Genomic DNA, 14,624 nt, shown 5'->3' with positions numbered 1-14,624 from the left:
AAACCCCTCTTGTGTCTGAATGCCCATGATAGGATTTGAGGGTAGGCATGCAGTGTTGATACCTGAAGAGCTCAGTGTTCATTTTGAGGTTTGGGATCCTAAAGTCTGAACCTCTGCAGCAGAGGATGGTGGCAGCTCTGCAGCTCCTATGTGCAGAAGGCACATCTTGCTGTTGGTCTGACCCAGAGCTGGGCAGGTTAGCGAGTCTCCTATGAAATGAAGGAAGTTGTAGCCATTCATCTTTCAGCCTAATGGACCACAGAAATTACAAGCTGTAGCATGCAGCTTAATCTTGCCACGAGGCAGAGTGCTGCATACTTTGCCTTCAATTTATGCATGCCGTGCCTTTTTATTAAAGGTGAAAGAGCAGCTGACAGGATTTCTCCAGAGGACTTGCTTTGGCCATTCCTGGTAGATCGCCAGTGCATTTCAATATGTAGTAAAATGAACGGTGGTGGTTTCTTTACCATTCATAATAGCCACCTTTGAAATCTGAGGATGGAGTTAAGGACTGTCCTGTTTCAAGCAGCAAGAGGAGAGCAGGATTGCTGCTTTAGTTTAACCCTGCAGATGACCCACCTCTGGAAGTATTTCTGTGGCTGTTACAAGATGCAGGAAGGGCCAGAGCAGTGGTCACACATCTGTGCTTGGTCAGGCCTTCACCCAGGGATGGCTCTTTGCCGCTTTCTTTTCTCTGTTCCTCCTTGTATTATAACTTTGAATTGTCTCTCTGTTGTTGCAGTGTGCAGAGGAGTGAATGCCCCATGTTGTGTTAGTGCCTGTCTGCCATGCTGGCCTGTCTGCCAGGACCAGGTGACCTCTCCTTTCAGCTTCTTTCTTACACGCAGATGAACACTGGACTTCAGAAATGTGAGTGACGTTTTGTCTGCAGGATGTGGTTAACTGTTAAATCTGGCTCTGGTACAGCTGTGACATGAACATTAGGATACAGTGGAAAAACTATGTAATGTTAGAGTCTTTCTTTTGTTATGCCTTCAAGGCATCTGTCAATAATGGTTCTGAGAAATGGCTGTGGAGGTTCACATGTGTGCAGCAAGCTCTCCCTCCTTCCTGACTTTATAAAGGTTAATTTTAACCACAGCAAGACAAAATGCAAGTGAGGTTTCTGTGACATTCGTGCCTCTTTGCTGAAAACTTTTTGTGCCAAAAGTGTGCCAGCTGGCTTGCTTCTTAACACAGCTTTTCCCTGACTCTTTTTCACTTCCATTTGTTTAGTTACTTGTAGACACCAATAAAAGTTGGATCAGGCTAATGCAAACCTTTTGAGGTCAGCAGTTCTGTTGTTCGACATACCTGGGGTGTGTACTGCAAATATTAGTCATCCAGCCCAAATTACTAAAGTTTCCTTCTTCTTTCTGATGTCTTTTTGGTGCCTCTGAAAATACATCTGCAGAGTACTCTGATAATTCTGGGGTTTTTATAACTTCAGTCATTTTTTTCATAGTTGTACTAGTGTTTTTTAAGAAAAACTGGTGCTTGGGAATGTAAGTTTACTGGCTAGAGATTTTTAAAAATCTTACTCTGGCTCTTCTCTTTCTCACTAAGTTGTACAGTGATTGTTCAGCTGAAATGTCGGAAATACCAAGGTTTCTACACGTCAAGTCTGTCTACTGGTTCTTAGGGCTGTGACCTATCTCTTGTATTTGAAACATGCATTGGCATATCTCCTTACCCTCAGTTTGCTGTTGGACTCATTCTTTAAAACCAAGTAATTTACAGTCCAGTTGCAGCTAAACTGTACATATGTTAAGGCTTGTGATGCTCCTGAAAATAGGTGAGATAATTTTACGGTTAAGGGTGACACAAAGTCCTGCCTGACACTGTTCACGTACACACGTGTGCCACCCCCCCCCAGCACTTGAACAGCATTTATGCCAACTCCACAGGTTTGGTAATTGTAATGACACTTTCAACAGCAGTGACTCACAAAAGGACCTCCTTAGATGGCCTGAAACTGGGCATTCCCCTCCTTTCTCTCTTCCATTTCCAGTTGGAGCTTTGATGACCAAAACACCTTTATTCAGAAGGTGGGCTGTTGTGAGAACATACCTAGGTCCTTGTGGTGGCTTGGAAAGCTTAGTTCTGAAGGGACACTGTTGAGGTTCACGTGAGGGTAGCTGTGCATAAATTAGGTATTTGCTAATTACACGTTTACAAGGCAGCCTGCTGGTATGTGGGCAGTCTCTTAACCTGATGGTACCTGATGCTGTTTCTGAGAACTGCTCATCCCTGTGCTGGAAGCATTGCTGTATCCTGCTTAGCAAAGAGCTTCGGGTGCTGCATTTGAAAGAATTTAGGACATAAAGGAGCTGGCAGGCACTGCCTGGCAGTGGTAATGCTCAGCTGTTCCAGTTTGTTCTGATTTCTATGGAAAATGAAACTGCTCCTGCAGACCTTGCTCACCCCTGCTGCAGATGTGTGTGAGATTAATTGGTGCGTTTCCCTCTGTACTGTATATGCACAAGTAGCCCAGCCCCTGGCCAAGGGACAGCAGAGTTAATGAGCATTTTTAATGAACAGTGACTTGTGACTTGTGATGGGGGTTGGAAGCGGGCTTTAATGATAGTGCTATTGCTTCTATAAGGGGCACAGAACTCCACAGGGTAGCCTTTATGCAGTCTTTAGCGTTTGTAGTAATAATTTTTTAAATGTAGTTTTCTGGATCAGATGTCTTATTAATGCTTTAAAAATCAACATTAGCTCAATTATCTCTTTTTCTTATTCACCCACAGACAAGAGGCACTTTTCTTAAGGGTGGTCTTTGCAGTAGGAGTTTTGTAGATCAACATGGACATATTTTTTCCTTTAGAAACTATTCACTCTGGGACTTCCAATTTCGGTATATTTCTTTAAATCCCAGTCTGCACCACAGGGAAGACTAACCCTGAAATTTCTCCTTATCCATGCAGGGAATTTCTCACTTATTCCATATTGATACTCTCTCCTTCCTCCCAGTGACTCCAGGATAAACCTGACCAGTCAATTGGGATGCTTGAGGCAAGACCATTTGGGCAATGTTCTTCCTAGGGGTGAGGGCTCTTTCTGTCAAGTATGTACAGAAGCTGCTGCAGTAGCTGTTTTTCACATGTCCCAGTGCAGATCCTCTCATTAGGGTAGGAATCCTGAAGGCCTGTTTGTGTTTTGTTTAATGTTAATGAAAATTTAACCATAGGCAGTTTTAAAAGCAGTGAGTTTTAAATCCTTAATGTAAAATGCACTTTAAAAATGTTACATTAGTGCTGAGGTGAGGTGGAGAAGTACATCTCCTTTCATGATAGAATTAGCTCCAGCAGTGAGACAGGCACAGGAATGTGACCAGATGGATTGGTTGCCAGGGGATTAGTGAGAGTGTGAATTTGCAGCTTACCAATTTCTTGACTGCACAGCTTTATCTTATAGTAAACATGTAATAATTACTTTTCAACCAAAGTATTCTGCCTTGCATTTACCATTTGGTAGCTTTGTGAAGCTCATCCCATTATTTTATTGATGGAGCTTGTTCATCTGCCATCCTCCTTGTCATTTTATGGCCTAATCCAGAATTCTTGCACTTACACACAAATGAGGAACAGATTCTAATACCAGCATTTTCTCTTGGTCTTTCAAGCTGTTTTTCTATTCACTTACTAGCCAGACGTAGTTGTTCCTTACTGATTTGTAGGATATTTGTATGGGTTATTCAGACTCTTTACTCACCCTGTAATGCCTTTCTCCTAATTGTTTGTTGCCTTAATTATTCCAGTCATCAAATCTTGCCCGTGGAACTGCTAGCAAAGCACATTTTAAGCAGCATGTTGAGACTCTGGGAAATGCATCACCTTGGTCAGACCTAAGTAGAAGGGCTGAGTTAGTCCATAGTACGAGGAGCATCATCTTACCTGTACGCAAACCAGGCACTGTTTGACATGGTGGTTGGTTTCAGGAGATCCTGTCAGAGGGATTTAGGAGCTGGTTTGCCATTTGGTAGGATGCCAAACATTATGTTGATGTGTCGTTTCAGTTTGAGGGGTTATTTTCTCTTTGTCAGGGGAAGGAAGGAGTCCTTCCAAACTGGGGGTTACAGATACGTTGTAACCCATGGCCACAGCCTCTTCCAACATTGCTGTTTCCACCACAGTTCCCCTGTAACAGAAAAATGCATGCTTGGGTGAATGAATATTTTAGTGCTTACATTTACTGCCTAATTTGCTGATATGCCTGTAGAGATGTAAACCAGGCTGGGAAATGTTGATGGCAAAGGTCTTAAAGTATCTACTTCAATTTTTCATCTGAAAATAAAAGCTTTGTGTGACAGTGGCCTTAACATAAACAATAATACAAACAGCAGTGGGTTCCCCTGTCTGTTGCTGATGGTTCTTCTCTGATCCATGGTGAGTTGCAAGGGTCATCTCCTGGGGAAAAAGCAGAACATGATGGGTGTGGGCGATGCTAAAACAAAGGTTAGGAAGCTCATGAAGGCCTTGGCTGTTGAGGCAAATTAGTACTGGCAAATCCATCCAGCGCTCTCTGTTAGGTGCATAGCAGCTCACTCAAAAGGGCAGATATAAACCACCTGTAGCAGGTACAGGGATCTGATTGTAGAGGAGGCTCAGGCTCATGTCTGATGAGCATTCCGTTTGGTTGAGAGACAGGGAGGTGTGTGCCAGGGCAGCACTGAGAGTAAGAGTATAACCAACACCCTGGTAGGTGCTGTCCTGGAGACATGAGGCAATGTGCTTGCAAAGCTTCTACTTTCACAAAATATAATTTTAATATTCTGTAATGATTCTTTCTTTTGATATCCTGTTTTGCGTTTTCTGGCCCTTATTTTCTGAACGTGAGTCCTCTGAAAGCAAGTGCCCCCCTCACCTGTGAAGGCTTTGAAGATGCTGGGTGCAGAGAGAGAGATGGCAGGTACTCAGACTTGAGCTGTATTCAGGAACCTTTTGGAGGCAAATTGCTTAAAAGAATCAGATGTAAGTTTTCAACAGGAAGAGCTGTTTGCCTGGGAACATCAAACTCCTTACTGGAGCATTAGATTTCCTTGGGTCAGAGGGCCAGATGTGAGGCTGGTGTGCTCTTGGGCTCTGGAGGAGCTGGCTGCCATGTCTTCCCTCTCTCAGCACAGCAGCAGATGGCACAGGGATGCTGAACTTCTTTTTTTTAGTAAACTGTTTGCAAGTTGCAGGGGGAAGAAATCAAACAAAAGCAAAATCAGATTGTCAAACTTGCAAGTCAGTATAGGAAGTTTATAGTATATTCAGAAGCACTAGTCCCATAGGAGTTGAGCAGCAGAGCAGAGCTAGGGGAACAGCCTTGCTCTGGTTGGAATTCCATTTTAGTGACAGGCATGAGCACTTCCCCAGATTTCTGAAGTTCTCTCCAAAAGCACTTTGAGCTTGTGGGCAAGGTAGGTATCTGGTAAATTGGAGTAAGGGAAGCCACACCCCTGTCTCCAGAAGTCTTTTGTCTATGTCTGGAGAATGGCATGTTTTTAATCTTGTGAGGTAATCACATGGTTTCACTGTGTGATATTAGGATGTTGTCCTTAGCAAGGTGCCACACTGAAAATTCAGCTGAAGAAATAATTGCAAGCCATAAAGCACGTGTAGCCTCCTCCTTCCATTTGCTGAACTTGGACTGACAAGGGCTTCTTAATGGACAAAAAGACACTCCAAGTGCTTTCAGATGTCAGCATCTAGAAAAGAACACGGATGTAAATGGGAGGCTTGAGCTGAAGTGCTTTGTATGGTTCTCACCTCAGCATTACATGGGTTTAATGTTTAATTCATAACTTTCGGATTTTGATTTACACAGTGAAGATGCTGAGAATGGCTTGAGGAGCTGTGGGGAGGCAGCCTGAAATTAAGAGAATAGACCACAGCCCCACCGCTGCAAGCCGTGGGAAATGTCTCAGGCTGGAGACAATCTGATGTTTACAGTGTGTTACCTGGTTTTGTCCCACTGCAAACGTGCTCTGATGAAAACACTGGTTTCCTTTTGCTCCCCTAGGCAGGTCTTGCCTTAAGCTGAACTGGGGGTTGTGTTGGTCACCAGGTAATAAAGGGAATGAGGTATCTGGTGCACAATCCGCTCGTCTGGGAAGATTGAAGTTCTTGCCTCTTGATTCCTTGGAGATTTCTCTGCCCTTGTTGTGCAGCTGTCTTGTCCGGGGGTTGATCCCTTGCTTACCAGAATCAGTATTGACAAATTTCCTTTCTCCACAGGGGACACTACACAGAAAATGAGATCTGCACAGTATCCTACCCCAGCAGAATTGGATGCTTATGCTAAGAAGGTCGCCAACAATCCACTGACTATAAAAATTTTTCCAAACAGTGTCAAGGTTCCCCAGAGGAAACACATACGCCGTACTGTGAACGGACTTGATACTTCGGGCCAGAGGTACAGTCCCTACCCGTCTCAGGCCACCACCAAAACGGGCCTCCTGGCGATAGTCAAATCCCCAGCGAAAGGAATCATCAAGGACTTTGACGGGACGCGCACGCGCCTGCTGCCGGAAGCGATGATGAATCCCCCTTCCACCCCCTACGTTGCACCGAGCACTTTAACCCACCCCCAGGCGCTTGCTCGCCAGCAGGCTCTCCAGCATGCACAGACTTTGCCGCACCCCCAGAGCATCCCGCAGCCCCAGGCTCTGCAGCACCCTCAGGGTATCCCACAGCCACAAAGCTTACCGCACCCTCAGGGGATCCCGCAGCCCCAGGCGCTGCCGCACCCTCAGAAGATGCAGCAGCTGCAGGGCCTGCAGCACCCTCAGCCCATGGCACACCAGCCTCTGCAGCACCCCCAGCACCCGCTGCTGCAGCCGGGTTTGCATGGAAGCAGAAAGATGCCGGATGCAGACGCGCCGCCGAATGTGACCGTGTCTACCTCAACCATTCCCCTCTCTATGGCTGCCACCCTGCAGCAGAACCAGCCACCGGACCTGAGCAGCATTGTGCACCAGATTAACCAGTTCTGCCAGGCCAGAGCTGGCATTAGCACTACCTCAGTGTGTGAGGGACAGATTGCAAACCCCAGCCCTATAAGTCGCAACCTGCTTATCAATGCAAGTACCAGGGTATCTACTCACAATGTCCCTACACCCATGCCTTCCTGTGTAGTAAACCCTGTAGATCATGCTGCTGCTGCTATTCCTCCTGCCTCTGTTAACGTGCCCATGGTGAATATCAACAGGGTGCCGTCCGCCTACCAGAACGAAATCAAATCGTTGGCGTGGAACCAGCACCAGCTCGCGCATCTGCAGCAAATGTGTGGAGATGCTGCTGGGCCTGCTGGACTCGCAGGGAAGCACCCTCAGAGGGAGATGGCAGGGCAGAGTTTTCCTGGCAAAACATCCAGCTACCCTCAAGAACTGTGCATGGGCCAGTCATTCACCTTGAAGCACCCCAACGAGAAGCCGACACCTTCTCCACCCGTGAACGGGTTGCAGGGACCCTTGCCATATACCAATGGGCACTATTTCCAGCCCATCTGGAATAACATCCTGCCCACACCCAACAGTGACAGCTCTGGGTCCCAGGACCTCGCCATGCCTTTCCACGGGGGACAACAGGCAGGAGCGCCGCTAGATTGTGCGGGAGGAACTCATTACAGAGCTGGAGCTGGCCCATCCAGCCAGAATAATGTGATGCAGACCATGGATTACCTAAGTGGAGACTTCCAGCAGTCCTGCTTCCGAGATCAGAGCATGGCTGTGCTGGGGAAAGTCCATCGGCCTCCCATGAACCGAGCACCTGAACCAACCGATAGTCGAAATCTTCATATTCAACACCCAGGGTATAGATAGGCTGCAGTCACTTTCACAGACAAAAATTATAGGTTTAGTCTTAATTTTAATTAATAAGCAAGGCATTTTTAACTTGCAAACTTGTGTGATCATTATAGTAACCGTTGGAAGAAGACATACTGTATATTTAAAAGCTTTGCTTTACATGTTCTCTATCTCCTTTCTGCCTCAGATACTTGACATGCCTTTTGTTTCCAAGAATTTCATTACACTACTTCACACCACAGCTGTTTCCTCACCGCAGAACCCCCTTTGTGCAGCTTTTGCCTTCTGCTCAGTAGCTCCTTGCTGGACTGATGTTGAGTTGCTGCAGGGTTTGGCAGTTGCATCTGTTCACCAGCTCCGTGAAGAGTGAGGTAGGGAGCTGCTTAAATTTCCATCTCCGTTTCCTCTGAAGATTAAGAGCAACAGAATTGTCAGGAAGCAGGGCTTATTTTCAACTCGAAAGCCCATTTCATTAATGCATTAAACACTGACCATTTGCACTGTCTAGAGGCCTGTTTAATTGAAAACGAAGCCTGTGTTTGAAAGAGCCAGCTAGGGGTGTGTATTTAGGCATTAACACAGGAAGAAGCTTCTCAGCTGTTTCTTGCCGAGACTCCCGCGTTTCTCAGTTTAGACTTTTTCCAAAGCCAAAAATCTCTGGCTGATTTTTCTGACACTTTTGTTTGTTTGTTTGTTTGCAGACAGGGTATGGAGGAGGGGGGAGCGGTGGCTTTAGGACGTAGGCAGCAGAGCTGCCCTCAGTAGCTGCCTTTTCTCTGCGTCGTGTTTCCCTTCCCTGCTTCCCCTTCGCCAGCCTAAGAGCCAACCTGGTCTGAACCTCTCGCTGCTAGGAGTCTGGCCGTCCTGATCTGAAGGGAATCCAGACCCACTGACAACTCCAAAAAAAGGGTTCAGCCACTTCTCGGGTAGCTAGAATTTAATTTCAGGGCGAGGAGACGTACCTGGAGCTCGTCTCCGGTGCAATGAGCGGGTGGGGGAGCGGCAGGGCACCGTCCCCCCCGGCAGCAGTCCCCACGGGACAGGAGGTGGGTTGATCTGAAGCAAAGCTCCACTCACGAGCCACTGTGGGACCAACAGGCCCAAATTCCTCTCCCATCAAAACACCACAGCGGATTTAATGGAACAATTCTCCTCTCTGGGAATTAGCGAAGCTATTTATAACATCCCTTTTTCCCAGGGTCGTGGTGCCTAACTCCTTCTGTTCCTTTCCCACGTCACTTCCAGCAGCCAGTGGGGACAGTGACCGTAGGACACTAACTGTTGGGTAACCTCAGCCTCTTGTTCTCCTCAGTGAACCAAAACAGACCTTTCCTTTCTAACAGTCGAGTTTCTTGAAAGTAGAAAATTTCTCATCTCCATTAACGAGACTAATACTTGAACAATAATGATCACAGCCAAGTTTGGAAATTAAAAAAAAAACAAAAACCAACAAAACTAATTAAAAAAAAAAAAAGCATTGATTCTTTATATGTACACTGGCTAAAAATATTGCTCTACACTGTAACTTTTAAGTGTAATATTTCTGTATGAATGTCTCCTGGTAGTGTGGGTTTGAGTAGCATTGTGTATGGGTGAACCCACTGGCCTCTGCCATCCATTGGCCTCCCTCACAGCCCTTTTGACAAACAAAGCCTTAAGTATTTGCTCCTTGAATTTTTCCTTAACGAGCATGGTTTAAAAAAAAAAAATCTTAAAAAAGACATCATACAAAATTTAAAAAAGGAAAAAAAAAAGACAAAAAAAAAGAAGAAAAAATAACACGTTTTGAAGTGACGTCATAGTTGGCTAGAGATTCTTAAAAGTTTTTCGTAAATGGAAAAATTAGAAGACATTTATTTGTATTTTTTTAATTTAGACGTGTAGTCCTGGGCTGTAACAAATATTTAGGTTTCAAAGCTTAGCAGAGTACGTTTTCTGACTCCTTAGTACACTTAATGTCATTATTTAAATTCTTTTTAAGTGTACTATAAACCGTTCTTTAGTGGTAACTCTTTAGCAAGGTTAAGCAATTTGACTAAAGACGGATTAAATTATGTGTTGGCTTGTGTTGCCTTATATTTAAAAAAGGAAAAATTGCCTGATTGTGTTATGCCAAATGATAGCAACATGAAGTCCTAATTTATTGTTTATAATCGTATTCCTGCAGTCTTTGTGAAAACTGGTAAATATACATCTATGAAAGAACTAAAACCCTGAGGCTTTTCATGCAATATTTTTCTGAATCCATTATACTGGAAGCCAAGGTTTGAGTCTGAAGCTGCTCCCTCCCAGTTTCCCCCCTGTCTGCCCCATCCTTCTCCCCCAGACCGATCTAGGGCTGTGCTGACTTTAACCTCTCCTGCCGAGTTAGTCACTGTAAGGTGTTCTGCTACCTGAATACAGACCTTTTTACTAAATAAAACATTGGCGTCTCCTCTGTTCCATAGCCTGCTACACATCTCAACCCAGACTGTTATTAAAGTGATCTCTTTTCTTTTTTCCCTCCTGCTTTTCTCCTGAGAGAGAGTTTTGAGTCGAGTCCCGTGTCGTGGCATCCGGGGAGGGGGGTGTGGATGGGAGGGGAGGTGGTTGTGTTGGTGGGGGGAGCTGTCTGGAGTGTTGGGATCACTGGGAGCTGGGGCAGGGGTGGATCACTGGGAGTTGGGATGATGGCTGTGGGAACTACTGGGAGGTGTGAGGATTGTTGTGGGGATCACTGGCAGCTGGGGTGTGGGGGGGTGTGGGTTGTGGGGGGGATCATTAAAGTGATCACTGGGAGCTCTGGGGATGGTTGTGGGGATTGCTGGGAACTGGCAGGGGTCATTGGAGGGAGCACTTGGAGCTGGGGTGTGGCTGTGGGGATCACTGGGAGCTGTGGAGATCATCCTGCTCAGGCAGTTGCAGACCAGTGACTTCAGAGACTTTGTCCCAGTGCAGCAGGACCAGGAAGCAAAGATACTTCTGAGACTCAGCCAGGTGAGACGTTGCTTAAAACCCAGGGGTCATGGTACTGTTAAAACAGACTGAAACATTTCCTTTTGTTCTAAGAGTGGGGAATTTGATTAAACCAGCCCTTTCCAGTCCTTCAGCAACTTCTGCTCCTGCAGCTGCTCAGAGACACAAACACACCCTGCCCCAGGCCCAGCCTGGGGGGCAAACCCCAAACCCTCTGCATGAGGGCCAGACACGGCTCTGTCCCTTACCCAGCTGACAAAGAGAAGAGCCACCAGATGGGTTGGTGGGCTGTGGTAGGAGATTTGATCCCCTGCAAATGTTTGTCCATGTGCAGGAATAAGAGTAACCTGCAGAAATATGAGTAACCTTTGCCCCAGGACCCCCCTAAACTGACGTTCTCTTCCTCTGGGGTTCATGCTGCAGCTTCCCTGTCTGGGTCTATGGCTTCCTCATCTCTGCCTCCAGCACAAGGTTTCTGTTCCCCTGATAGATCCTGAGCACTTGCAGAGAAGGGCTCTGCTCCTTGAGGATCAAGTGAAGTATTTTCACATTTTCCTCAACTCTGCATCAGCACTGGAATCTGTCCCCTTTCCAGACCCACTCTGATTTAGCAGAACATCCTTATTCTGATGGTTCCCGACAGCTCCCTTGCCAGCCGGGTGGGCAGGATCCTGGGAGGGATAAACATGAAAGTGCTGTGGAAGCTTCCATCCCTGATGTGGCTTGTCAGCTGAGGAGAAGCTTTGAAGCTGTTAAATTGCAAGCCCAGTTTGTTGCAGCCCAAAGTTAACATTTTATGAAGACATTTGTGAATTTTCTCTAAGCTTATGATGTAAGATGGATCTGTGGGGCTTGGATGCTCCTGCAGAAACCAAACAAGTGTTTGCTGGGGCTCACTGGGGAGAGAACTGGGAATTGCTGCTGTATTTCATTAAGCCACAGACTGATGAAAAACTTCTGTGCTTCGGGCATGAACTAGAATTATTTTTTTTAATATATTTTTTCTGTCCACAGGAAAAATAAATGTAGAAAAATAAAATACAGAGAGATTTGGTTCCTCTGCCCCTTCTGGTTCAATGCAGTGTGAGTGTGTGAGGCTGGTGTGGCTGTGCACAGCCCAAAGAGAATTTGGAGAAGGGTCCCTGTGGGTTCCTGGGGTACAAATGTGTTGGGCACAGCCCAGCTGCCCTTCTGCAACGAGAGCACCAAGAAGGTCTGGGAAAAGAGATAAGAGAGAGTCTCAGAGCCAGAAAGGTGCTGAAATTAGATGAGGAGGAGGCAAGGAGGTGTTTTAAGAGAGTTTTACAAAGTCTCTGAGGGTTAGGGCTGTCCCATGCCCTAAGGGTCTGCCGGCCCTGGCCAGGAGGGAGATGTTGGATGCTCCTAAAGCTGGACCTGGAAGGTTCCCTAGAAAGTATTGACTGCCCTGCAAAGTGGTGACCTAGTAGTGGGTGTAATAAACTGCATGTTTTGCTTATTAACTTAATTATAATAATATACAACTTTTTAAAGGGGATTTGTAACATCTGTTATCTCTTTCCAGAAGATGAGTCCTGAGGGTTTGCTCCCCTTCCCACTGGTCACACCTCCAGTTCAGGTGCTGAGCTGCTGCTTTCACCTCCGAGCACAACAATTCAAGCCCGCTCCCCCCTCTGCGCTCACTCCAAACATCCCAGTGTCAAAATCCCTCTGATGGCAAACTAAAACCTCTCATGATGGTTCCAGTGTTCTGCAGATACTAAGAAATATGCTGAGTTCCCACATGCTTTTCCAGGAATTTGGGCTAAACTAGGCAGCTTAGCCCAGCTCAGCTTAGCAGGGCACATCCCAGCTCCAGCATCCAGACCTGCCATGCCCAGAGCAGCTTCTCCCTCCATCCACTCTTTGACTCAGCATCACTGGAGCTACTTTGGAATCTGGTTTCTTCACCTCTTCCCCCAACAGGAGGAATCCCTTCTGCAAAGCCTCCTCAGGAGACCTTCACATCTAGCTCCAGCTGTTTGCCAGAGCAAAGATCTGATAATGAGCCCAGGGGGACTTGGGTGTGAGCAGCTGCCACCACCACCAAGGAGTTACCTTTAGCTTAACTTTACCTTTAGTTAACTAAGCTGAAGGCCTCAAGCAGATGGCAGAGCAAGGTCCAACCTTTAAAAACTTCTCCTTTAAGGCCAAATAGAGTTTTCTTCCAAAGATTCAGTTGCTGTGTTTGATCTTTTCCCCCACGCTGAGCTCACCGGACCTTGGGAGGACGCAAACATGGAGTTTGACCCAAGATGGGCAACAAACTCAGATGTCCTCTGCCCAAAACCAGCAGCATGTAGTCACATCATGGAGGCCCTTTGGAAAGGAGTAACTGCCAAAAAAAAATTGAGTTTAAAAAGTCCTGCTTAATGTGGGGGGTCTCGGGAAGGGAGGGAGAGGAGGGGTTGGTCCGTGAGGGTTGGAAGAGGTAAAGGAAAGAAGCAGGTTGAAGGCAGGTCTTGGCTGGGGGCTCATGTTGGCCATCTTCTAGCCCCAGCTGCTGTTCAGGTGCTCTTCCAATGGCTCAATGAGGCTAAATTGCAATAAAATCACTGGAGTATTTAATCAGTTTAAGTGAATTTCAAGGCAATTAGATACAAACTTGATTCAGCAGGGCTTGCTGCTGGCCTAGGAGATGTGCCAGGGCTGCAAAGATGAAATTGCACCAAGATTTATATGGTCCCTCTATAAAACCCTCTCCTTTGCCATCCCCCCCCCCACTCTTCAAACCCCCTCCATCCTGAGACCAAAGGGCTGGGGGAGAAAGAAGAGCTTGGCCAAGAGTTAATAAAGGCTGAGCAAAGCAAACCTGCCTCACATTTTGCTCCTGCTGAAACATTGTCTCCTGCAGCTGCCTTGGCTGTGAAGCATCAATAATCAGCACAAATCAGGGCACGAGGGGCAGACAGGGTGGTCTTGCCAAAGATCCTCCCTGGCTGCAGCCCAAAGTTGTTGTAAGATGGTTAAAAAAAAAGGAGTTGGGGTTTGGGTAGCTAAAGGCATCACCAATGTGGTTGGGGTCTTCAACAAGCAAAGGCCCAGACCCTGCCCCCACTCAAGGGGGTCCCTTGATTTAATGGGCATTTAATCAGACCTTCCTCACTGGCTGGAACAGCCTGAGAAACACCAGCCAGTGTCCCAGCCCCTTTGGACTGATGGAGAAAGATGGCAGCTTCTGGGCCTTTAGAACAGATCTTCAACTTCCAGAAAGTTTATTTTTAAACTTGATACTTTAAGCAAAAATGTAATAGAAAATCGATTTTCCTCTGTTATTTTTTCTCCCTCTCCACCGTGAATCTGAAGAGCATCATCTCCTGCCTCCCACCCCAGGCCTTGCAGAGGATTTGCAAACCCTCCCCCCCCCCTTCCTGCAATTTTATGCAGAGATGGGAAGGTTAAGAGGTGCTTGAAGATCAGGCTGACATTTCCAGCAGGGAGACGTGTCAGCCGTGCAATTATTTTAATATTTTAATATTATGGGTTTTTTAAGCTACTCGGAGGCTGCCAATCCCACGTGTGTGTGTGTGCGCGTGTGTCTGTGCGTGTGTGTGTCTCTGTGTGTGTCTGTGCGTGTCTGTGCGTGTCTGTGCATGTGTGTGTGTGCCTGTGTGTGTGTCTGTGTGTGTGTCTGTCTGTGAGTGTGTGTGTGCCTGTGTGTGTCTGTGCGTCTGTGCATGTGTGTGTGTGTGTGTGTCTGTGTGTCTGTGTCTGTGAGAGTGTGTGTGTATGCCTGTGTGTCTGTGTCTGTGTATGTGTGTGTGTGCCTGTGTGTGTGTGTGTCTGTGTCTGTGTGTGTGTCTGTGTGTGTGTCTGTGAGAGTGTGTGTCTGTGTGTGTGTCTGTGTGTGTGT

The 14,624-nt window shown here is 46.6% G+C and overlaps 1 protein-coding gene across 1 annotated transcript; it reads left to right on the top strand.

Annotated features, from left to right (window-relative positions):
• The first annotated feature begins 742 nt into the window (after nt 1-742).
• FAM222B (family with sequence similarity 222, member B) lies at nt 743-8,414 on the top strand. The gene is made up of 2 exons (XM_010007308.1): nt 743-870; nt 6,228-8,414. The coding sequence occupies exons 1-2, from the start codon at nt 789-791 to the stop codon at nt 7,811-7,813; spliced, it is 1,668 nt and encodes a 555-aa protein (XP_010005610.1). The 5' UTR covers nt 743-788; the 3' UTR covers nt 7,814-8,414.
• The last annotated feature ends 6,210 nt before the right edge of the window (nt 8,415-14,624 follow it).

This window comes from Chaetura pelagica, unplaced genomic scaffold, assembly GCF_000747805.2.
Source record: "Chaetura pelagica isolate M959 unplaced genomic scaffold, ChaPel_1.0 scaffold1771, whole genome shotgun sequence".
Taxonomy (NCBI): Eukaryota; Metazoa; Chordata; class Aves; order Apodiformes; family Apodidae; genus Chaetura; species Chaetura pelagica.
Note: the sequence above shows the minus strand (reverse complement) of the source record. Positions and strands in the feature narration are given on the sequence as shown.

Coding starts and splice junctions, on each gene's coding strand:
- FAM222B (XM_010007308.1), top strand. CDS start 789: ATGCTGGCCTGTCTGCCAGGACCAGGTGACCTCTCCTTTCAGCTTCTT. Junction 871..6,227: donor GAACACTGGACTTCAGAAAT/GTGAGTGACGTT, acceptor CTTTCTCCACAG/GGGACACTACACAGAAAATG.